The following is a 24,645-nucleotide window of genomic DNA, read 5'->3' as shown; positions in this document are numbered from 1 at the left end:
CCCCCCTCCTCTCCGACCACATGCCATTACCTTACATCAACCCCTCATCACCTCTTGTCTAGACTGAGAAGGCACCTACCTGATCTCCCTACTTCCAGTTTCTCCCTTCTCCATCCTTTCCATAGCTGCCAAAATAACATTTCTAAATCACATGCCTGTGTCACTGTCCCATTAAAAACATCTTTAGTCGCTCCCTATTGCCTATAAGAAGGATGAAACGTGAACTCCCTAGGCTGGCACTGGAGGCTCTCCACCACGTGGCTCCTTCCTGCCTTTCTGGCTTTCTCTCCCTCCAAGGTCTAGTCCTTCCATGAAGAGTCCTGGACTGTCCCCTTCCCCTTTCTTTCCCTTTCCCCCCATGCAGGCTTCCTGCTTCAATTTTTCCCAGGGCACATATTTTTGGTCCTACCTTTGTCCCATTCTCCCGTGCGGGATACTTATGTGTTTGTGCTCCGATACCCACCATCCCCTGTGGGCAGGAAGTCTGCTGTTCCATGTCTTTGTACCCACCTACAGCTCAGCACAGGGTTTTGCAGTTACTTAGAAATGTTTTTCGCTGGATTAAATTGAATGAAATCAAATCTTACTTTGGCCACTTTTATGCATCCAAACATATACATTACTCCCTATGGATGTGCTTTGGTCTTTCCCTATACAATGCAATTCAACACAGCTGAGTTTGAATGAAAATACACTAGAGGGCCTCATTTTTAAGATAGAGCAAAGGCAGGAAGGCACAAGATGCCATCAGTCCAGGGGCCAGAGACCACAGAGATGAGGAGCTAAAATTCAGAATGGGACGTGGCCAACGTGTGAATTGGTTTTGCCAGGCAGTGTGGGCTTGTCTCGAGCACTTTGTCTTTTGTTTACTGTTCAGCTGGGTAGGGCAGGGTGTGAGAGAGAGAATAATCCTTGTAATAAATAAATACATACAACTTAAAACTAAACCCAAAATTCAATTCAAGACAATAACCGAGGATTTTCATTTTAAGAGGGAGGAGGTAGGAAGGGATTGGAAGGTATGATTTTGATTATTCTGTTTATCATAGGATCACAGATTCAGAGTTTAGGGACTTCAACCCTCACTTTTTTAATACAGATAAGGAAACCAAGGCCCACGGAAGTGACATGATTTGCCTAAGGTGACCCAGGTAGTAAGTAGCAGGGGTAAGATTTGAACCCAGGGCTCTGATTCCAAAAACTGTGATGTGGTAGAAGGGAAAATAGAAATGCTGACCTGAGGTGATGACAGTGGAGAAGGGAGCAAGGAGGTCAATCCCAGGAGCCCAAGGGAGAAAAGAAAGGGCCTGATGGGGAGGAGGCCCAGAATGGACAAGTCTCCTAGGGGGTCACACTGGCAAGACTTCCAGCGTTGACTCTCATTTCCTCATCCCATCTCTGCTGGAGCCCCTGCCCTGGCCCACGGACGCCAACAACAACAGTGTGGAGGGAGCCTGGCAAGCCCCTGGCTTGAAAATGGGAGGGGGGTAGGCCCTGATCCTCCTGTACAAGGGACACACGGACTCCTAAGTTGGAATTCTCATCACGCTTCCCCAGGGAAACAATATTTATACATGGTGGTCGGTCTTGTCATAGGATCAGTGCTACACTTCATGTATAGAAATTGACTTTCATGGGACAGCACAGTGTCTCAAAAAAAATGTTGCATGAATATCTGGAATTATGCCATTGGAGATAGATTTGCTTTGTTTGAGACTTTATCCCCTATTAAAACACAGATCTCGGGTAGGAGGCAGCAATGAGAGAGAGGCAGGGAGGGCGCAATGTGCCTAAGCCTGGGAGAAGAAATACCACCAGACACGACGTCTCCCTGTTCTATGGCTACTCCTGGTGGGACTGACCTGGCCCAGAGGGACTAGGGCACAGGGGTCCAACCTGCCATGCCCATGGCACTGCCAAGTGTGCCTGAGCCAAATTAAAATGTAATTGGGAAATACTGAACCAAAATTAAATGAAACATAGGTAACGATACATTTTAAAACTTTTTTTTTGGAGGGGAGAAGGCAGAAAAGTTGGGGTTAAGTGACTTGCTCAAGGCCACATGGCTAGTAAGTGTTAAGCATATGAGGCCACATTTGAACTCACATCTTCTTGACTCCGGGGCCAGGGCTCTATTCACTGTACCACCCAGCCGCCCAATACATTTTAAAACTAAGTCAACACGTGGCCCGCAGGGTTACTCAGATAGGGTTTAGTGGCCCTCATTTCTATTTGAGTTGGACCCCACTGGGCCAGGGCACTTACCATGGGAGAAAAATCTGTCTAAGTTTTCCTCTTCCTCTTCTTCTTCGTGGAAATTTTGAGATTCACCTGCTGGTAAATGCCAGTCTTCAAAGGTGGATGTAACAGAGATGCCTCTACTAAGAGAGGTCCGCTTCACACTGGATGAACCCCCAGGCTCGGTGCTGTGGGATTCTTCATCCTCAACTGTGGGAAAAACCAAAAGAGCTCAGAGAAGGAGGGAGCAAGGAGACAGTGAGAGGGAGGGAGAGAAATAGAGGGGGAAGAGGGAGAGAGGGAGAGGAAGAGGGAGGGAGGGAGAGAAAAAGTGGGAGAGAGGGAGAGGGAGGGAGGGAAAGAGGGAGAGAGGGAAAGAGGGAGAGAAAGGAATATATGGCATGGCTGACAGCACTGCTCACTGTAGAATACAGAAAGCAGAGGAAAGCAAAGCCATTCCGAATGTTTCGTTCTGCCCCAGGCACACATTAAGTTGCTTGCCCTGAATAGTTTTCAGGCAGCTTTCCCACCAATTGTGGCAAAGTTGATATATTAGGTTTTGGAAATACTGTGTATGTCATAGGGTCCCAAGTCCAGAGCTGGTTGGTACCTCATGGCTGATCTAGGCCAACGCCCTCATTTTACAGATGAGGAGACTGAGGCCCAGGATGGTGAAGTGATTTGCAAAAGTGGTGTTAGAGGAGGGATTTGAAGCCAGACCCCGATTCTAGAATCAGGAATGTTCTCTCTACAGTACCATTCTGCCTCCAGCATAAGAGCTGGTAATAGCTGGTGCAGTGGATAATGCTTTGGGCTTGTATTCAGGAAGACCTGAGTTCAAATTCTATCTCAGACACTTACTAGCTGTATGACCCTGGGCAAGTCACTGAATTTCTCTCTCCCTCTGTTATTTTTCTGTAAAACTGGGATAATAACAGGCCCTACCCTCACAGGATAGTTGTCAGGATCAAATGATATTACATGTTTAAAATACTTTGTAAACCTTTAATCACCATTTAAAACATTAGCTATTATTATTATTATTAAGAAAATGCTAAGCAAAGAACCCAGCTTAGGGGTGGTTAGACCACTTTATTCTGTTCCCTTAAACCAACAGTACTGATAAGTCTAGCAGATCAATTTACTTTCACCTGGGAAGGCAAAGAATGCTGGGACTTGATGGCAGGAGATGCAGGACAGGTAAGGTTCAGTAGGGGATGGGTTGGGGAGAGGTTAGGAGCTTAGTGAAGCATGGATATGAGGAGGGGCTCACTCTGGTGGGTGGGGGGCATAGGGCAGATGTGGAACAACACCAAGTGTCCTGGGCCAAGGACTGTGAGAACAAGCCAGGCTATATGATGCCATGTGGCTGGGCTTCAGAGGACAAGGAAGGGCCCAGATGCCCAAGAGGCAGGGTGGGAACTTTCCCTGTTTCCCTTCCTCATCTCAAGACTGCTCTCTTGTCTGGGTTCTTGTCCATCAGGTAGGAGATGTGAGGGCTGGGAAGAAAGACTTTGGACAACTGGGAGAGCTGGATTAAAACTGGTATCACTTAAGTATGGCAGTGGGCAGTGAGAATTACTTTTTTTTCTTTCATTTTGAAGGGGATCCTTGGAAAAGTAATGGATTCTGGCTTGTAAAAACCAGGTTGGATCTGAGCTTGTCATCTTCCATATCCCACTTCTGACCCTGATATTCCCTTCCCACCATCACTCTTTGGACCCTTTCATCACTGTGGGTGAATACCTCTGTGGTAGATGCAGATTACCAATTCATATGAAACTTCTAGTATTTAGAAACTGCCAGGGCTCAATAGTAGGTTAAAGATCCCAGAAAGAAATACAGAGAATGCCAAAAGGCTTAGTGTTATTTCAAGTTGTTTTTTTTTCATAACTGAAAACCAAGTTTCTGCCAGGCATGACTGATTGGAGGGCTTGGCATGAACTGTAAAATGTGTTCACAGAATCAGCCCAGGCAGCTGGAAATTGGATAGATGTGTATGGAGGGAATCCTAGAAAGAAGAGGTGAGAATGGAAGGTCCCTCCCTGAAGAAATGACCGGTGACTTTATGGCTGAGGCTGGCCTGAACCTCTGGCGGTATTCAGTTTATCCAAGCTACAGAACTGACTAGAACCTCTTCTGATTGGAACATGTATGTGTGCTTTTAATTACATGGGACCCCCATGGCCATATTTCTAAATTCACTCCTTTTCTTTGTAAATAATCCTTAAAAGAGCACACTGGTCTTCATGAAAGGATATGACCAAGGATGGGGAAGACAAAGAGGGATCGGATTCTGCTATCAGGATGCTCAGCGGGACATGAGAGATATTTAATACTGGAGGTTGGGCTACCCACCAGTGCTGTGATCAGACTACTCAGAAATTTGAGCCGGACACTGAGACATAGAGGATATTCAGGATGCATTGGGCAGACCCCAGTACCTAGACCATGTATCTCCCGTAGGGCAGATCTCCAAGAATCAAAGGGCTAGCCTTGAGGATTCCTTATGAGGCAGGGGTGGCGGTGGGGGGGAGGAGGCGGAGTGGAGAGAGGCATGGGACCAAAATAGAGGAAGAATAAGGGAACAAGATGGGGCCCAAGACAGGTGTGGGCACAGAGGCTGAGAAGAAAGCAATGTGATCTCATTCCATTCCTTGGTAGGGAGGCTTCACACAACCAGGGCTGGCTGGCTGTTAATTGTGTCTCCCTCCTCCTGCTTTTACTTTACACTTTACCCATGGTCCCCAAAAAAAGGAGGGGGAGCGTGAGGGTAGAAGGTACTTTGTTCTGCCCTACACTTCAATCCTTCCCACACCTCTGTCATTGGGTTCTTTTAAATTCTTTTTTTTTGCTTTTTAGAGAGGGGAGGGGAGGGCAATTGGGATTAAGTGACTTGCCCAAGGTCACATGGCTAGTTTTTGTGTTAAGTATCTGAAGCCGAATTTGAACTCAGGTCCTCCTGACGCTAGGGCCAGTGCTCCATTTACTGCGCCACCTAGCTGCCCCTGTCAGTGGGTTCTTACCGGTTTCTTGTGCATCCGCAGACCTGTTCTTTTGTTCTTCCCTAAGGCAGACTAGTTCCTTATAATACTCAATCACTTCAGGGGGCAATTTGTCTCCTGGGGCACGAAGTGGCAGGAGAAGAGTATTACAAGCATCATAACCTTTTAGGTTTCGAAGAATCTATACCAAGTGGGAAGAAAAGCATAGTTTGGTTTCTCGAATGCTTCCCCCCATGAGACTTATTCGAATTTGAAGCTGTTGAATATCTATGTGAGCTTTTCTCTAGCATGTGTTCCCTCCATGGTCTTGTGCCTCAAAGGCCTGGTGGAATCTCTGGTATATCTTTCACTTATCCCAAGGACTGTGAGGTTTTTGTTTCCCTTTCAAGTGCTCAGGGCTTGAAGGCAGGTATAGGATTCTCAAATCCTGGAAGAACTCATAAAGTAGAACTTTTTGGTGAAATGGTGTCCTTATTTCTCTTCACTTGAATACTATGTTTCCTATCCGAAAATTATTTTCCAGTGATTTATTTGTTAATCCACATTAAATTAACTTTTAATTTTTTTTTATAGCTGGAGAGATCAGGAGTTGATGAGAGGTCTTTAAATTGATTAAATCATAGCTTATGTTAGGAATCTGGGGAGTAAGACTGGAATAGCACAGAGAGTCCTGCCTTGATGTACTATGTGTAACCCTTTGTGTCTCATTCTTGTTCTTATAAAGATGGGGATTACAATTCAGTTCACACAAAACACCCTCTCTGGAAGATGTGTAAAATACACTGTGTACTCTCAGATGGCCCCTTCAGAAAGTTGTGGTGTGATGCAAGGTTGTGATCGCCTGGGACTACTGTCATGTGCGTTCTCCAAATAGGTACAATGGGCACATGTGCATTGTAGCATGAGGGCTGAAGCCCCAGGAAAGCCTGGAGTAGCCTGATGTTACCTGGGTAGACCCAGCAGGGAAGTTCTGGTGGTTGAGGAAGGTAGAGGCCAGGGGTGGCTGAGTTGCCCCCTGACTATGTGACAGAAATATCTTGTCTCAATTGTCAGTGAAGGGCCTTTCTTCAGGCTCCATTTGGTTCTTACAGCAAATGCCATGGGTTAACTGGGTGGTAGAGTGGATAGAGCCCTGAAGTCAGGAGGACCTGAGTTCAAATCTGGCCTCCGACACTTAAGTAGCTATGTGGCCCTGTGCAAGCCACTTAACCCCATTGTCTCAAAAACAAACAAAAAGCCCAAATGCCCAAGCTCTCCTCCCCTGCCTGCTTCCCGGACACTTTCTCCTTCCTGGACTTTTCTAAAGCTGCATTGCCTCTCTTGCTTCCCCTATTTTGCTGATGCCTTCTCTGTCTCCTTTGATGGTTCCCACCTCCAGCTGCTCCTGTCTCCAGATGTGTGGATTCATAAGCTTCTCTCCTACACTCTCTTTTATTCTTTCTATATTACCTCCTCCAGATGGTTCAGTAAATATTTGTGGAACGCAGGAATTGTTCTAAATGGCTTGAAAGAAGTTTCTGGATGGATTTTTTAAATTGGTCATTAGGATTCCCTCTTTTCCTGAGACGAATTTGCTTTCTGAACCCTAGATTAGTTCAGGTGTTGATTTAAATCCCAACCCCCAAAGACGCCTTTAGTTCCTTTCACAAGCGTCCCTGTTTTCACCCCCAAAGGCAGGCAGGGGGTGGATTCACTACAACCTGGGATGGAGGTGAGCTTTTCTTACCTTCTCTTCTAAAAGATATTCCTGATCAAATTCTAGGGAGTAAAACTCAATGGGGAAATTGCAAGGATTCTTCACTGTGATGTCGGCCTCATCACCAGAAGCAAAAGGAAGCAATGGCCCCAACTCTAGAACAGAGGGGCTAAAAGTCAGGCGGGGCTCCAGTCCATAGCCTTGGACCAGCAAGGGCAGCTTCTGGGAACTATGAGCGATATTCATGATCAGGTTCTGGCTGTAGAATTTCTGAGGAGGGAAAAGGACAGAAACAGAGAATCATAATCAAAGGGAAAGTCTTGCAATGCCTTTCTGCTTCTTGGTTTGGGAAACCAAAACCTGATGGATGCTTTGAACTGGTCCATCATTGGATATGCAGAAAACTTTTCAAATTAAATTGCCCTGGAAGAATTCACAGCTAGGTAGATATATACACACACAGAGTTCAGCAAAATTAATTGACATATCAACCAAACCCAACACTGCCTAGCCACCTTCCACACCCATAACCCTCCACCCTTACAGTTGGAGATGTGAGACTCGGGGTCAGCAGAGCTCGATTAGTATATGTGAGGATCATTGGCACGGAGATGACAATTGAATCTATGGGAGCTGATGAGATCTCCAAGTGAAGCAGTATAATGGAAGAAGAGAAAAGAGCCCAAGACAGAGCCCTCTTGGACACCCACAGTTATCAGGGATGACCTAGTTATATGATAGGAAAGTCACTTAACTTTTCAGTGACTCAGACAGCTAATTCTCTCAGACTAACATTTATAGACAACTTGCTGAAATATATTAGTAGACTTAACATACACACAATTTTGCTGTTCAGTTTTAATTAAAGGCTTTGGTATTTGACTTAGAATTCCTAGTCTGTTGAGAATTCACTGGATGGCAGATCTGAGCAATATTTGTCTAACTATGATTACCCTCAAACACCCCATATTGGATCTTGGGTATTGAAGGGTTCCAGAGTCATTTGTGATCTATGATACACAGATCTGTGAGTCATTTGCATAAAGGTGGTAGTGCAAGCTACTAAGAGTGAATGAGACTGCTGAGGGAGGAGGGATTTGGGTGGAGTATATAGTCCTTGAGGTATATTTTACATGTGGGCCCCCCAAAACTATCCAGGTTCAGTATATACTGTGGGTCATCATCCACCCAAAATCCTAGCTCATAGGCCCTTCCTGGGGCCATTAATGTGTTTCTTTCACCAACTAACCAGAGAATACATTAGTTTAAAGCCAAAGATGCTTAATTAACTAGGATAACAAAATAAATGACAAGAAAGGTCTTCCATACACACACAGAAGCTTACTCCCTAACAGATTACCACGTCAATGATGGGAGGTGCCCACACAAGGACCCTACATGGCTACGAAACACATGTGGAAGGACACGCATGGCTAGGGACTCCGCCTATCTAGGGCAATTCCTCTTCCCAGGGTAGTGTAGTAATTGGACACTTTCTCTGCCTCTGATGCAGAGTTGTTGGTTCATTGCTGGTGTTTCTGGGAAGCAAGCTATTTTCTCTGGTGAGCTGTGAGGTTCTAGGCTACCATCTGCTGGGCTTTAGCCGCTACATGGCCTCTTCATCCACAAGGGAGGGGAGCACTTCAGCTTTTTTTTAACTAATAGTCTCAGAGACTATTTCAGCTCTTTTGTGATTTAGCCAGCTATCTAGAAAAAATCCTTAAACAACAAGTATTTTAAATTGTTTCCTCCTGTAGTGGATGTGACAATCTCAGGTCAAACCTTTATCTGAATTGTAGTCTGAGGATTCCTTTTAGCTCCTCTTGGATAAGGAAGCTGGGTGAACCCTGTGGTGAGACAATTTCCTTTAATCGCCATCATACCTCTTTCGAGTGAGACTGAAAAGGGTCAGGCAGAACAGGTGAAACTGGTGTCCCACTTTCTGCTCCTTCGATAGAGCCTGGAGTCAGAAAGACCTAAGCTTAAATATGGCCTCAGAGACGAACTCTGTGACCCTGGGGAAATCACTTAACCCTGTGTGCCTCAGTTTCCTCACCTCTACAATAAGCTGGAGAGGGAAATGGCAAACTACTTCAGTATCTCTGCCAAGAATCTGTCATGAAGAATTGAACCCGAATGAAATGACCGAACAACAACAATAAATATCACTTCACCTCAGCCAACCATAGTCCTCATCATAACTTAGATTTTCCCATCTCTTGTAACTATGTGATCTCCGTGATGGTGAACTCCCTTCTGGTGGGGCTACCTTTAGTCAGTGTCACTCTTGGTTAGTGGCAGTCACCTGTTGATAATATTCAGAACTGAAAAGGAGGAAGGGTCAGGACAAGTGGTTTACCAGAAGCTGCGTCATGAAAAGGTAGCTGTGTTGGCATATACCAGACACTGGGCTATACAGTTTCCTGGAGACCAAAGCAATTATACTCTCTTAGGCCCCTAGGATCTCAGTTAAGTTGGGCCTAAGACCTTACTGCCGAAGTATCTTAAAATACCCATCCTTTGGCTAGGCACTCTTGAAGTTTTACCTCTTCTGATGGCATAAATTTGACTTGTATGTTGAAGCGCTCTTCAGTTGCCAGGACTCCACACGCAGGCAGGACATCAAAGGCCTGGGGCTTTGGCTTTAATTCTGCCCGTAGTTTCCTTCTTAAGTATTTTGGCATACGCTTGTCCAGCTGGTATTTGGGAAAAAAAATCAGTTGGTGAGATCTATTTTCATGGAGAATAGACCTGATCTTCTTTCGTTGGTTGAAAAAAGATTAGGCATTGTATTACCCTAACATATTCATCAGAATAGCAAATCAAGCTAGAAATTGGAGTATGTAGCAATTCTGATTGGATAGAAACAAGATTTCCCTAAACGATGTAAAAAAATCCATTTTCTATGTCTTAATGGGACAACAGCACCTTAAATACATTATGATACATATGGCATCAAATGTGCTTCTAGGGCCATGGAAATCATTCTGGTTCCCTCCTCCTGACTTTTCTCAATCTCCTTCATTGGTCCCTCCCATCTTAAAAATATATGTCCTCCAAGGTTCTGTCCTTGGCCCTCTTTTCTCTTCTCTCTATATCCTGGGCAATCTCATCCACAATCATCCTTGTGTCCTCAACTCCTAAATCTCTCTTTCTACCACTCCATCCTCTGCCCTGAGCTCCAGTCCTCTGCTTCCAGCTGCCCACAGGTTATCTTCCTTTGGACATCCTGCTGGTCCCTCAAATTCAGGGAAACAATAGCTGAACTTTCTTTTAAATCAATATCTCCTTCTGATTTTCCTGTTTATCTTAACTGTGCCAACATTATGAGTCATCCAGGCACAAAATCTTGGAGTCTCCTGTGATTTCTCTCTCTTTCCCCACTCCTCCCCCCACCCTATCTAACCTCTTCCCATCCAGTTAGATGTCAAATCCTATTGTTTCTATCCCTGGTAATGTTGCCTACATTACAGGACCTTGGACAGAGCCTTCCATATGGTTGGTGCACCCATGAGCAAATGTTTAGACAAGTTGAATCCTCTTTATTTTTTCACTTCCAGGCTCTTATTACATCCCAATAATCCTTCTAATCACTTTCCTTTCTAATCAATCCTAGAGCCCATTGACAAATGAATCTTCCAAAAACTTATCCTTCATTATGCCACCATCTTATCAAACTTTTTTTTTTACTAGCTTGCATCTCTCTGCACTGAATTATATCCAAACTTTTGTGCCTGACGTTGTGAACCCTCTACAATACATCTCCTAACCACAGTAGGTGGAGTGTCTGTCTTGAGGTCAGGAAGATCTGAGTTCCAATCCTGCCTCAGACACTCATCAATTGTGCAACCCTGGGCAAGTTATATCTTCTCTTATCTGCCATAGTTTTCTCATGTAGAGATGAGAACAATGATAGCCATGCAGCACTGTGTGTAAGCATGTACAAACATGCATTTCACACAATGCATGTGTACACGTGCACAGACACACTATAGACATGTAACATATGTGCACGTATGTATATGCATATGTGCATGTGTATACAGACACATATCTAGTGCTTTGCAAACCTCCAAGGGCTATAAAATATTCATTCTTATGATCTCTTGGGGTTCTTGTCCCCTTCCGTTTATCTTCTAGTTACTGGCATTATGCCCCTTAGCCCTCCTGTAAGCTTCACGAGAACAGAGACATCATCTTGTTTCTTTCTGTGTCTCTAATTGCTTAGAACAAGTACTTTGAACGTGGTCAAAGCTCAATAGATATTTACTGGATCAGACTACTTGGATACCAGGACATGGATCTCTGAGTTTGCTTCTCCAGTTACAGTTACCTTTGAGACCTGCTTCAGGTTGGAGATGAACCACTCACAGGGAACCGGCAGCTCGTTGTGAAGTTGGACGGTGGCCACTTGACATTGGCCGCACTGGATGGTGCCAAACTCCAACTTGTCGTGAGATAAGGAGAGAGCCGGTATGGTCACCCTGGCACGCAGGCAGATGTGCAGTGTTGGTCCACCTAAGACCTAGAGTGAGCAGAAGGTTGTGTCAGTGGATCTCCTCACCTGGCGGGGAGACTGACCGAGCAAGGACAATGAACCACCCTGACTGTCGAGTGAGGGGACTGAACTCAGATCTGAGTGTGAAGCTCACCTTGATAGGCAGAATCACTTCTTTGTTACCGACAGAAACTTTGGCTGCTTGTGGGTCACATCTCACTTCAAATGCTTCCGTTTCACAAAAAGGAAGATTCCTCACACGGTTGAGCTGTACACTAAAGCCTGGACCAGAATAGCAAGAAGATCTCTTCACCATTTGATAGGAAAGATTAAAGGGCAGGGAAAAGGCCTAGGCCTTTGGGGGTGGGGTGGGGAATAAAAAAATGAATCTTCCCAGAATCTATTCTGACCCAGGCACCAGTAACCACAGCATCCTAGAACTCTAGGAGGCCTCAGGAGGTCAGCTGGTCCAACCCATACTTGTGAAACAGGGGTTCTCAAGTCTTTTTTTGTGTGTCATGGGTCCCTCTGGGAGATTGGTAAAGCCTATGGGACCCTTCTCACAATGATGATTTTAAATGCACAAAACAAAGTATGTAGGATTATTGAGGAAACCAATTCTATTAAAATATCAATATTAAAAGGTCAAATAAACAAGTTCATAGACCCAAAGTGAAGAAGACTTGCTTAGAGGTATCTCTTCTCTGCCATGCCCCAGTGGTCATCCAGGTTTCACTTTGGAGAAGATTTTCAGAGACAAGGACTCCATTCTCTTGTAAGGACATGGTGGCACTAAGTGCACTCCAGAGGCACGGGGTATATAGATGGTACCAGAGTGGGGATAGAGTCCTTCCCTGATAGGAAGGCAAGGTGTCCTTGGCATGTTACCTGAGTCACGAAGGGCACTCTTTTCTGCATGGAAAGACACTGGCAGATTGCTGGTGTTAGTGATTTTGACAATGTGGGTTCGGACATTACCAAGAATAATGTAGCCAAAGTCAAGGATGTACTCGGGAAGATGAGCCCTGAAATGGTGAATGGCATTGGTCACATGAGCTTGGACCCATCTAGGGCACTGTTCACATCTGGAAAGCTATCAAGGTGGAGAGCATATGGTCTTGCTCCTATGACTGGACAATTAGGAGCAGCTACCTGAAGTGTGGTTAAGAACCCAGGTCTTAATCAGACAGTTCATAGACTTGTATTAATTGTCATTTGATGTGATATTTACCAAATACCTTCATATGCCTGTGTCTGTACCTGTTGATATGCCTGGCATACAGTAGGCTCTTAATAAATGCTTGTTGATAGACTGATAGAGCCAAAGCTTTCCGTCTTTGGAGCCGAGTTCAAAATCTCTCTGGTTAACTTGATGCCAGATAATGTTTGTCAGTTTTGTGTCAATAATGTGCCAGCTTTGTCTGATTCTACTTCAAGAGAACAAATCTATATTTAGGTTTCATACACCTTCCTAGACTCATCAACTGAGATGTTCCGAAAACAAGAAGCAGAGAGAGGACTCACTTGAGCAATCTACGGCGAGATTGGTAACTGAAGAAAGATTCCTCTAGATTGAGCAATTTCTGTTGTTCTAACGCATGATTCTGGATGATCAGCCGTTCTACTTCCATCTGGAGCTGAACATCTAACTAGAACAGTAAGAAATCAGAGATAGGCACTCCTTTACTCTAAGAAACAAAACATAACCATCATGCATCCTTAGCTGCCACTGAAAACAAGGACTGCCATTACCATTAGGACCATGGCTTTGGAGTGGCTAGATTCTGGATGAAGAAGGAGCATCTAGGAAGAAAGAGAGTCCACGAGACTGGCTGATGTTCTGATTCTTATAGAAATCTTCTGAATTTATTTGTGTAAGTCTTTATATAAACACATATAAATTGTCTGTGAAAGTCTGGGGCAAGTAATTCTTTCTTTTTAGATTTATTTCCTTTTCTACAAAATGAGGGGCTTGAGGCAGATAATCTCTATGACCTATTCCATTTCCAGCATTCTGCAGTTCCCTTCCAGTGGGAAGAGGGAGAAAATGTTAGCAGTGGAGTAGACCGTAAGATATGAGGTGTTTATCTAGGGAAGCCTTGGAATGTCAACAGACTGCTGGAAATTTTAACTCTCTGTTCAATTGTTATCAGAAACAACAATAATGGTGACAATAAAAAGTGGAAGTTATTTTTATGCTTTTTCTGAGGAATTCAAAAGGTTTCCTTGACATATCTTACTCACTTTTAGAAAATCCCAAAGTTGTAAATAGGTTTCTCTTATCCCAGTTGGAATCTTATGCTCACCTTGGGAATAATATCATTAGTCATGTTCCTTGTGAAGAAACACATTCGTACACACTTTTTTATATTTTTAGCTATTTCGTATATTTATAGACAAATTAAATTCAAATTTTCAAATGGCTTTGTCACAAATTCCTAAACATGTTAAGTGTTTGGTAGTAGATGGAGCGCTGACTTTGGGGTCTGGATTTAAGTCTTGCCTCTTACACATATTGGCCAAGCTGCTTCACCTCTCTGTGCTCTAGACAACTCCCCAAGGGTGTAGGTTGTAGAGAAGGGGCTGATCTGCATTGGTAGAGGGAATTTCCTCAGCTGGGAGTCCCCTGACCCAATGAAATGACTGCTCCAATCCCTAACCCTGTGCCTTAGACACAAATGAAATAATAACACCTAGCATTTGTACAGCACTTTATCTCAATTGATCCTTGCAACAGTTCTGAGATGTGGGTGCCATTATTTACCCCCACTTTAGAGATAAGGAAACTGAGGGAAAGAGAGGTTAACTGAGTCACCCACAGTCATATAGCTAGTAGGTGTCTGAGGCTGAATTTGAACTCAGGTCTACCTAAAGATCTAAAGGTTTCATTCAAATGTTTTTGCTGAATGAATGAAAGTGTCTCTTGGACACCTCACAGTTTTGGTTTCTTCAATAGGAAGTGCCATGACTGGCCGTGATGACCAGGGTCCTATTTGATATAGTAGGCTAGCAGTGACTCTCCACAAAACTGTGATGTTGGGAAGGTTTGCCCTCAGTTCCCCAGGAGCCTCTTCTAAGACTCTGCCCATCCCTCCTTTTCATCATCTCCTTCCTTCTCCAATGGAGATCCAGTGTCATCTGGTCATCACTAGAGTAGCTAACCTTTACAGAGCACTTTAAGCTTAATACAGTGTTTACACATGGAATCTCAATGCATCCTTGTGGCAAGGAGTTAGTGCAAATGCACTGATACTGTCAGACAGATGCTGAAACAGATGCCGGGAAGGCACTTGGGGGAAGTTCATGGCTGCCCCCAGTCTCCAACCCAGGGCTCCTAAGTCCTGTTCTGCAGGCTTTATGCTATGCCACAGCTACCTCTCCTGTGTTTGCCTTTGACGTGCTAGGGACAACGCCGTCTGGACTTTACTGCTCCTAGAAGGAAGGACAACCCACGTGGCCTAGTGAAAAGAGCCAGAGGCGGCCTTAACACAGACGAATGGATTGTTCAGGGAGGATTCTGAAGCTTGGCTGGGGAAACGGCTTCACCCCTGCCTCGAAGAAGGCGCTTTAGTCTTGGTACCACTGGACAGCTTTCTCTTCTGCATACTGATAAGGTTGCCCACGACTCAATCACTTCTTTATTCGGCCAAGTGGCCATCAACTCAAATAAAACAGTAAGACATATTCACGAAGAATAAAGCCCTGCATGTGTGTGATTGTATGAGGGTGAATGTGTGCGTATTTGCATACACATTGTATGAGGATGTATGTGTGTGCGTGTGAGTATGAGTGTGCGGTCTGAGCATGTGCTTGTGTGTGGAAGTGGACTGTGTGAGTGTGTGCCTGTGGGTGTGTTTGTATTTCTGTGAGTGTTTATATATATCTGTGTGCATGAGAATGGGCGTACATGTATGTAAATGGGCATGTATATGAGTGAGTGCACAAGTGTGTGTCACTGCATGGAAGTGTGAGTATGCTTGCGTATGTGTGCACATGTGTTTGTGTGGGTGTGCATATGCACGGGGATGCATGGGGGGTGTGGGTGTCTAAGTGTGCCTGGGTGTGCACTTCTATGGGTGTGTGCGTGCACACACAGACGTTCTGCAGAGGGAACAGCCGTTCTTACATGGCTCACCAAACACTCCTCCTCAGACGTGGTCTCAGTTGCTAGATCTGGGTAGATTGACAGCTCATCCTTGCTGAGCTCCTTCCCTAGATTTTTTCTGGCCTCTCTCAAGAATTCCTCATACTTTTCATTCCCTGTTGGTGGTTAGATAAAGATAAGAAAAAGCAGTCAGAAAAGGAGTGTGAATCGTGCCCCTCCTCCCCCCATACTGGCTCTCATCTCCTAGGGGGATGAAAGGAAAATGAGCTTTCTTTCTCACCTTCCCCTGCAGGACTGTTTTACCTGAAGTTTGAAGCAGAATGGGAAAATCTAAACCAGGGCTCTTAATCAAGGCTTGGTTAAATTTTAGGGGATCCGTGAACATGACCACAAAACGTGGCATCTTTGTTTTTACTAACTTTTCGCGGAAATTTGTAATTTCCTTCAATTATGAATGGAGGCAACAGGTTTACCAAAAAGAAACCAGCACTCTTTTCAGATCCCATTACAGATGCAGATGTCTAGAAATATCATTGCTATTTATTGCTGTTTCAAAATCACAAACGGTCATGATCTTCCTATCTACAGTCTATATGGAATATAATTGGGTTTCTTTGGAAGCCAATGGATTTTATTTTGTGAATTTAAAAACATGATTCTGAGAAGGGGCCCAGAATACAATAAAAGGTTAAGGACCCCTAAGTAAATGTATTTATAGCACCATGATAGTGGAACTATTCAAATTCGCTGAGTAATTCTTATAAAGCTTAATTAAACAAGATGGTTGTGCTGCTAAGTCTTTGAGACCAAAACAAAGTGAGTAATGATACGGTTAACCTGGGAAGCATAGACAGTCAATGTGGTTATTTTACACATTCCCAGGGGTGGGGAACCTACAGCCTCAAGGTAACATGTAACCCTCTAGGTCCTCAAGTGTGGCCCTGTGACCAAATCCAAACTTCACAGAACAAATCTCTTTCATAAAAGGATTTGTTCTGTAAAACTTGGACTCAGTCAAAAAGCCACACCCAAGGACCTAGACGGCCATGTGTGACCTTGAGGTCACAGGTACCCCACACCTGCTTTAACCCTTTTGCAAAGCCTTCCCTCCTTGATACATGGATTGAAAGTGGCCATAATCTTGTTCTAGAAATTTAAATATAATTGGATTTGAGATATGTTCCTGTTTATGCTAATACGAATAGGTAGAAGTCTATGACTATATTCAGTGCCATGGCAGGAAAAAAAACTGCTGAACCGGGGAAGGCTGTAGAGGTGATAGAAACTGGGTTTTTTGAGTTCCAAAGAGCCCAGAGAAGGGCAGCAGAACTTTGGTGGCACCATGGTCCTCAACTGGGCGCCAGGAAAGGGAGAGTCAAGCTTAGGGACATTTTTTGGGCTAAACTCAGGGGAGTACTTGGGCTTTGGTGAGTTGGGAGGAGAGAAGTTTGGACCTGGTTCTGTACATGGCCCAGCACACAGTAGGTGTTTGTTGACTGAACTTCAGTGGTAGCATGGGGACCTGGATTAAAATCAGAAAAAGCTTTGATTTATACTGAGTTGGGAGGAAGAGTTGCAGAGGGAGGGGGGCAGCAGGAAGAACTAGAAACCTAAACAAGAGATTACTCTGTAAAGTTTGCCTTTTGTGCTTCACCTGAGTCAAGCTAGTGTGAGTAATGAGACTGGTCTGGTGATAGGTTTATGCATATTTTGTCCCACCATGATGTTAGATTTTGTGGTAGAGAAGCTTCTGAATGCTGTACTTGTGGGGACCATTGTTGTTGTGCTAATGTTGCAAAAGGGGAGTATGAGCGAAGCCTTGGTTAGAAATCCAAGGACAAAGTTTTTTGGGGAGGCCATTCTTGATGACACAGTGGAGAATCCCCACTGGGAGGTGAACCCAAACTATCCAGTAAGTCTTCTCTTTGGGGGCTTCCCTTGAGGACATTTGGGCGTACAACATTGGGTGAATTCAATGGATAACTGTCCAGTTCTTTATTCCTTTTGTGGTCATGTGTATAGTTACTATGAAAGAGGAGAAGCAAGTATTTTACTAAATCAATGGGCCATCCATCCTCACTAAGAGTCACCAGAAATGATCATTTTCCATACTTGGAAAATCCCTTGATTGAGATGTTAGATACCTTTGATGTTCCTTGGGAGATCCAGGCAGATCCGGGGAAAGATCCCCTCTCCCCTCAGAGTCAGGGTCTCTGGTTCTAGATGGGCAATCTGGACCTTAAAACTCCTCTCAAAGACCTCAGGCACTCCAGGCAGGTAGTAAACCTTTAACACCTGTTCTTTTTTGGATTCAATGAAACCCTACAATAGACCAAAGAGAGCAAGAATAAATCAAAGAATAAAGCCATGAATCAGTTCATTCAGAGGAATGATGAGAAGATCAAGGGAGAGAATTCTTATTAATAGGATATTTAAAGAGAAAGAACAGACTTAGGTTATGAAGGGAGGCAGTGCAGCCTGGGTCTGCCCTGGGCAGGAAAAAAAAAAACTGGAGCTAATTCAACAAGTAGAGTGGTAACCTTAAAATCATTTTGTTAGACTACAAAACTGCAATGAGTATTGGTTCTGGCCTTGATCTCTGTATGGTAAGCAAGGCTGCCAGAGAGGAAGTCTAGTCCTATGGCTCACAGATTCGTAGAATCTCAAAGCTGGGAAGGGGTACAGGGGTGGGGTATCCTACCTAAGTAGAGATCTACTGTAAAACATTATGATGTAATGGCTCAGCCTCTCCTTGAGGACTCCTTGAAATAGGGAACTCACTACCACTGCAGGCAGCATGGCTGCTTGTAGGAAGCTTTTACTTATATCGACCTGAGACCTGCCTCCCAGTATCTTCCACCCCGTGTCTTCCTGAGTTCCTTCAGCTTGTGCTGGATATACCCTGGCTTGTCCTTCCTAAAATGCATCAACCAGAAACAGAGACAATACCCTGGAGGTGGTCTTACCAGGATAGAGTAATTTTGGCTGCCACTGCATTGATAGATGCATGGTAAGTTCACATTTTAAGGGACACTGAGGTGGCGCAGTAGATGCCAGACCCAGACTTCCTGAGTTCAAATTCGGTCTCAGACTCTTAATAGCTGTGTGACCCTGGACAAATCACTTTACCTTGTTTGCTTCAGTTTCCTCATCTGTCAAATGAACTGGAGAAGGAAATGGCAAACCACTCCAGTATCTTTGGCAAGAAACCTCACAAATGGGGTCGTGGAGAGTTGGGTGTGACTGAAATGATTGAACAGTAAAGTTCACATTTTACTACAATCTGCCACTCTCTGGAGCTGGCAGTCTTGATCACTGCTTTCCAGTCTACTTCACAAAGGGTACTTTGTCAACCAGAATCAGTCCCTTCCATTCCTTTTCACAACCAACTTGCCTCAACACAATTTGCTGGGATTTTCATTCTTGGAGATTACTGGTCAAGAACAGGTTGGACAAAAATGACCTCTGAGGGCCTTTCCACCTCTCAGACTCTATAATTCTGTGAATTAGAATCAGAATGGTCTGTAGACCATAGACAATGGAGCTAAAACGACAGCCTTAAAAGGCTCAGAAATGTTCCTGCACACTCAGAACACATAGACATGCATACACCTGCACACAATAAGCACACACACATCCTGGGATGTGGCTACATGCAGGCTATCTCTGCACAGGACTGAAGCCTTCTTCTGTCCTGGTCAGGTGGGTACTTACAGAGTGAGGCACTATCAGTGGCACTCCAGGCTGAGGGCTATCTAAAGAATGCTGGTTCCTTTGCAGAACTTTGAACTCAAAGCCAACCTTGCCAACATTCTTCAGGGTGAGCTCACTTTCCATGACATGATCAAACAGCTTGGGAAGATAGGAGGGAAAGTGATTAATTAGCACCATCGGGTAGCCTGTTAGACATTGCCACATGCACTGATTAGAGGCCAGGCCTGGTGCTAAACTCTGAGGACACAAAGAAAGGCCCCCTCCGAGAGGAGCTCCTATTGGAATGGGGGTAGGGGTGGAGACAGCCCGTGAATAGGCACAGACAACTAACAAAGGAAACAAATTGTGATAATATAATACAGACCATATACCCATGTGTTTTGGGAATTCAAATAAGCCAAAGATCAGTGTGGGATAGAATTAATCAAGGAAGGGTTCTTTGAGCTGGGAGGAAGTAAGTCTTGAGGCCAACTTTGAAGGATGCAGAAGTTTTGGATGGACAGAGAGAAAGGACCAGGGAGCAGAGTGAATGAAAACTGTTGTTTGTTCTTCATTCTTGAACAGGACCATGACATCAGGAAGGTGATGACACGATATGCAAATGAATTGGATTTAAGTGAGGCAGGGCTGTGCAGGGTCACCAGCCTCATTTTCTCCTCTGGAGCCATCTGGGTCCAGTGGCCAGATATGGATCAGGATGATGGGAGAGGACCCAGGATGCAGTGGAGGACCTCAACCTTTTCAACCTAAGGTCTTTAACAGGTCTCAGTTTGACTGAGGCAGAACCCATTTAGTGATTAAGGCTTAATAAGAAATGAGGCAGAGAATGGCCTCCTTACCTAATTTTTTTAATGCATCAATGAAAATATGGAAACAAGAAAAAGTACATTTGGGAATAGTAAGTGAGCACAGTCCTTAGCACTTAGTCTCTTAATAAAAGCTTGCTGATTGACGGATTCACTAAAAACCAAGTTGAGCAAGCTAGCAGGTCATTGTGGGAATTTATATGTGAAGTCATGAGGTCTTTGGTAATCTTTGTGGAAATGAGTGAGGAGGGTTGAATCTGTGAAATGTTGTGGAGGATGAATCAGTGGGACTTAGTGATTGATTGGACAGGGGGAGGTGAAGGAGATGGAATTATCTAAAGTGCTTTCGAGGATGTGGAAAATGGGGGACTCAGAGGATAGTGGTGACAGAAATGGGGAAAGTAGAAGGAGACGCCATTTTGAGGGGAACGATAATGACCTTAATTTTTGACACTGTTTTCCAAAGCTCTGAGAAAAGCAATTTCCTATAGACATCTGGAGATGCAGTTTGGTGAGTGAGTAGGCAGATGAAAGGGAGGTCTGTTAGGTTTGGAGAGGAATATTTGGGAGTCCATTAAATTGTAAGCCCCTAGAGGGCACGGACTGTCTTGCTTGTTTCTGTATCTTCGGCTCTCAGCACAGTGTCTTGTATATAGCAGGTACGTAATCGATATTTATTGATTTAGGGAGTGCTGAATTGAGTCACAAAGTGATACCTGAAGCTGTGATTTGCGAACTACCCAAGACACTGAATGCAGAGGGAGAAGAGAAGAAGATGAAGGACGAGGACCAGTTTTAAGGCAAGGATAGGAGGAGTCACTTGGCGTACCTGTAGCCCATAGTTAATTTCCTTTGTGTCAAATTTGTAACTGACCAACGAAGCTTCTCCTTTCAGCGTAATCTCATAAGTGGGGCCCCCCTCCACTTCACACAGGGCTTTCACCTGAGCAATGATGTCACAGTGTCCATAAAAGGAGAAGGATACCTGGTGGCTGCTAAGGGGTGGCAACACCCCATAGAGCGGTAAGATGTCAAACACCTGTGGGGAAAACCATGGGGTCAGACAATATGTGGCTACTGCAGAACGTCCAAAAGGGGAAAGTTAAGTAAGTTTACAGGACATTTATCAGAAGGTCAGAGATAGAGAGCTGGAAAGGCCCTTAAAGGCCATCAAATCCAACCCACTCATTTTACAGATGAGGGAACTGAGGCAGAAAAAGGTTAAGTGATTTGCCCAGGGTCACACAGCTAGTAAGCGTTTGAGGCTGGATTTGAACTCAGGTTGACTCCAGGTTCAACTCCCTACCTACTGTGCCATCCATGCAGTTAATTTTGAAAATGTAAGACAATTCTGGGCAGTGGCATAGAGAACCCCCTACCATATTCTGGAACTGCCTTTCTAGAAATTTGAGGAAGTTGGAAAGAGAGCTGGATAAGCATCTGGAGACCTGGGTTCTAATGTTGGGTCTTCCACTTACTGTATAACCCATTTCCCTTCTCTGGGCCTCAGTTTCATTATCTGGAAAAAGATAGGGCTGGACTGGATGGCACAATGATGGTCTAGGTCCTCCCTCCCCTAAAGGGTAGGACCTGAAAGACCATCTTTATGAGTTGCTGTGGCTGAAGAGTTCTTCCCTCAGCAGTTGTCCTGTGATGAGCCTCTCCAAATTTATCGAGACTGACACTCAGATGACACAGCTGTGATGAGATGCAAAAAAATAAAACACAGTCTTGGAGGTCCCTTCCACCTCTGACATCATCCAATCTGAACTGACAAAGTGGCTGGTCCTTGGGGGCCGCCAGGCTCTTACTGAGGCAGCATCTGCTTTATGCCAGGCATTGTGGGAAGCAGAGAGCTCAGAAGACAACACTGGGCTTCCCGTCTCCAGCAAAGCAAATGCAGAACAGCTGTAGTCTAACCTTTTTCTGTGTCCCTGGTTGGGAATTCAGTTCTGTTAACCTACATTCATTAGAACTATTTTTTTTAGAGCAAACCATAATGAGGAGCTTGTTTATTTTCCTTTTGATCTCAGCATCTTGGGCAAAGAAACTTTAGGAGTTACTGTCACAAAATGATAGGATTATGGGAATTAGAGGAGGAAAGGACCTTGGGGGATCATCTATTTAAGCCTCTTCATTTTCCTTCAATGGAGAATGGGAATCCCATGGCATAGATATGATATGGAAGAAATACTGGATATATGGAAGAGATATTGCCAACACTCAGTCCAGAATGAGTTGTGGCTCCAGGCAGTCCTTTCCTTGTATGGTATCCAGGACAGCACAAGTTACATGTAGGAAATTGAGACTTTCATGATATTTTGGAGTTTTGGTACCAATAACTTCTAGCTCCTTGAGTATCTGGACCTGAAGTGGACTGAACTAGTGAGGGCAAGGTCAGATGAGGGACTTTACAGGGGGACAGAGGAAAAAAGAGAGAAATTGGGCATGAGAAGAGTGAGCACAAACTGTTAACTTACTTCTTCCACCCCAATGGTAAGTGACTCATCCTGTTCAAAGACCCACAGGGAGTCCTGGAATTCCACCTGGCTCTGGGTTATTAATGCCCTTTCTTCTTCTTCGAGGCTTGTTTTCACTGGCTGGAAATAAAAAGTCCAAGGGAAAGCTAGGCAATCTTTACTCTACCTCATGCCTAGACCCAACCCCCATCCGTGGAGTGTTCATGAACTCCACCCCATTTCCCTGTCTGGGATTTGCCCCTCACCTTGCAGTTGTACACAATAGATATAATCATTATCCATAGCATCCCAGAACACTGCAGTTTTTCACCTTAAAGAAAATACAATCCATGCCATAGGAAAGTGGCAAGGGTGCCCTGGGCCCTCCCGGTCCATTTGACACGGCTACGTTGACGCCAGGGAAGTGGTGTTCTTAGTGCCTCTTGGTGTTCCTTGTGACATCCCCTTATGCGCCTGGCCTACATCCTGCCCTATGAAAAGGGTCCATTATTAGGAAAATAACAACAACAATAACACTTTACTTCTGCATTGGCTGTGTTGACCAGATCTGATGACTGTTGAAGCTTCTTCTCTTCTTCTTTATTCATGTTATTCTCATCCAGAATGATATGCCTGGAGCATTTCATCAGATATTGGAGAGTTAGCAGGTTGGCTACTGGAGCACAGCGTTTCACTTGAGTGACGCCGTCAACACCTTCCCTAAACCACATTCCCTCTTCCCCCCAAAAAGAGAACAAACAGAAAGTAAGAGCAGGGAAATAGCATTAATGGAAAGAGACCATCCTGGGGAGGTTGGAGCGAATCCCCAGAACACGACAGGCACATTCTCAAGATGCTGAGCAAAAGTAGGGTCAACAAGGCATAACATAAGAGCCATCCTCCAGTGGAACAGTTTGCCTTGGAAAGCAATGAGTTCCTCATTACTGAAGATCTTCAAACAGGGACTAAGTGGCCCTTGGTCAGGTATGATGTAGAGAAGGATTCATGTTTCAGGTGGGCATTGGCCTAGGCCATCTCTGAGGTCCCTCTGGCATTCTGGGATTCTAGGTAGGAAGCCTAAGGGAAGGCAATAACTACTTTCACTACTTTCTACATTTCCTTCATCAGCCCCTACCCCACTCCTTACACAGGAAAGTGCAAAACCTTCAGCCCAACAGGAAAATGCCCATTGCTTTGGAGTTGGGGGTGGGGTGGGGGAGGAAGAAGGGAAGAAGACAATGCAATTTAATAACTGGACACCTCACTCTGCTTTTGAGGTCATGTCTGCACTCTATAAAGTCTCAAGAAAAGTCAGTAGTTATCCATATATTTGGCTATATTCCAAAATATTTAATAAGAGAATTAATAATTTATTGAGAAATGTCATAGTGGGGGTGTGCCCTGGAGGGGATACTTTGTTCTTGGAGATTTGCCTACCTTTTTCCGTGTGGTAATCTAGAGATGACCTTTGATAAGAGATGATGGGATAGAAAGAACTCATTTCCATAGGAAAGGGAAGTGACGAGTGTGCCCATGGCCATGGCCATGTCTACATTTATGTCTAAGCTCATGTCCATATCTATACATAAAGAACACTTGAGAGAATCTTTGCTAACATTGCTTCAAAATATCAATACTTACTCAACAAATTCATCTGAATTACTTGCTCCTAAAATTTGTGGTACTGGGGTTGTTGGTGAAGTTGCTGCTGCTGGGGTTACTGGAAGTAAATCTTGTTGGGTCTCCAATGGCTGTGACCAAACATGAACTGGAGCAGTGTATGGCTTACGTTGCCCTGTTACAAACCTGCAAAATCAAATTAGAGTCTATGAGTTATTTCTGGAAGTTTGTAATCAGGCCAAGGAGGGCACATTGTTTCTGAAACAAATGGTCAAATTCTAGACTTGTGATAAAGAAAGCCCACGATCTCAGTCAAAGATCTAGAATTCAGGAATCAGAATCATCTCTAATGTTCAATGAACGTGCTTGGTCCTCTGACCATGGAAGGAGAGGAAGAAAGAGGAGAAGCTTCTATTAGTTGTGGCTTAGAAACATGCACACATGTATATGCATATACATGAAAATGTATGTTATACACACATGTAGAAACAAAGTCTTCCATCA

The 24,645-nt window shown here is 44.3% G+C and overlaps 1 protein-coding gene across 1 annotated transcript in view; it reads right to left on the bottom strand.

Moving 5' to 3' along the window:
* Positions 1 to 24,645, bottom strand: part of HYDIN (HYDIN axonemal central pair apparatus protein) — a 421,862-nt gene that overhangs the window by 137,948 nt on the left and 259,269 nt on the right. The window contains exons 22-35 of the mRNA XM_069087496.1: positions 23,064 to 23,154; positions 22,543 to 22,662; positions 20,892 to 21,101; positions 19,257 to 19,394; positions 17,687 to 17,864; positions 15,564 to 15,697; positions 12,962 to 13,074; positions 12,326 to 12,462; positions 11,592 to 11,719; positions 11,273 to 11,464; positions 9,486 to 9,635; positions 6,970 to 7,209; positions 5,265 to 5,424; positions 2,266 to 2,448 (exon numbers count right to left, since the gene is read on the bottom strand). Coding sequence (XP_068943597.1) covers positions 2,266 to 2,448; positions 5,265 to 5,424; positions 6,970 to 7,209; positions 9,486 to 9,635; positions 11,273 to 11,464; positions 11,592 to 11,719; positions 12,326 to 12,462; positions 12,962 to 13,074; positions 15,564 to 15,697; positions 17,687 to 17,864; positions 19,257 to 19,394; positions 20,892 to 21,101; positions 22,543 to 22,662; positions 23,064 to 23,154 — 2,174 coding nt within the window. The remainder of the gene's footprint in view (positions 1 to 2,265; positions 2,449 to 5,264; positions 5,425 to 6,969; positions 7,210 to 9,485; positions 9,636 to 11,272; positions 11,465 to 11,591; positions 11,720 to 12,325; positions 12,463 to 12,961; positions 13,075 to 15,563; positions 15,698 to 17,686; positions 17,865 to 19,256; positions 19,395 to 20,891; positions 21,102 to 22,542; positions 22,663 to 23,063; positions 23,155 to 24,645) is intronic.

Source organism: Petaurus breviceps, unplaced genomic scaffold, assembly GCF_028583685.1.
Source record: "Petaurus breviceps papuanus isolate PSGF00001 unplaced genomic scaffold, PetGlider_PUasm1.0 182, whole genome shotgun sequence".
NCBI lineage: Eukaryota > Metazoa > Chordata > Mammalia > Diprotodontia > Petauridae > Petaurus > Petaurus breviceps.
The sequence above is the reverse complement of the archived record's forward strand: the minus strand, read 5'-3'. Positions and strand labels throughout refer to the sequence as shown.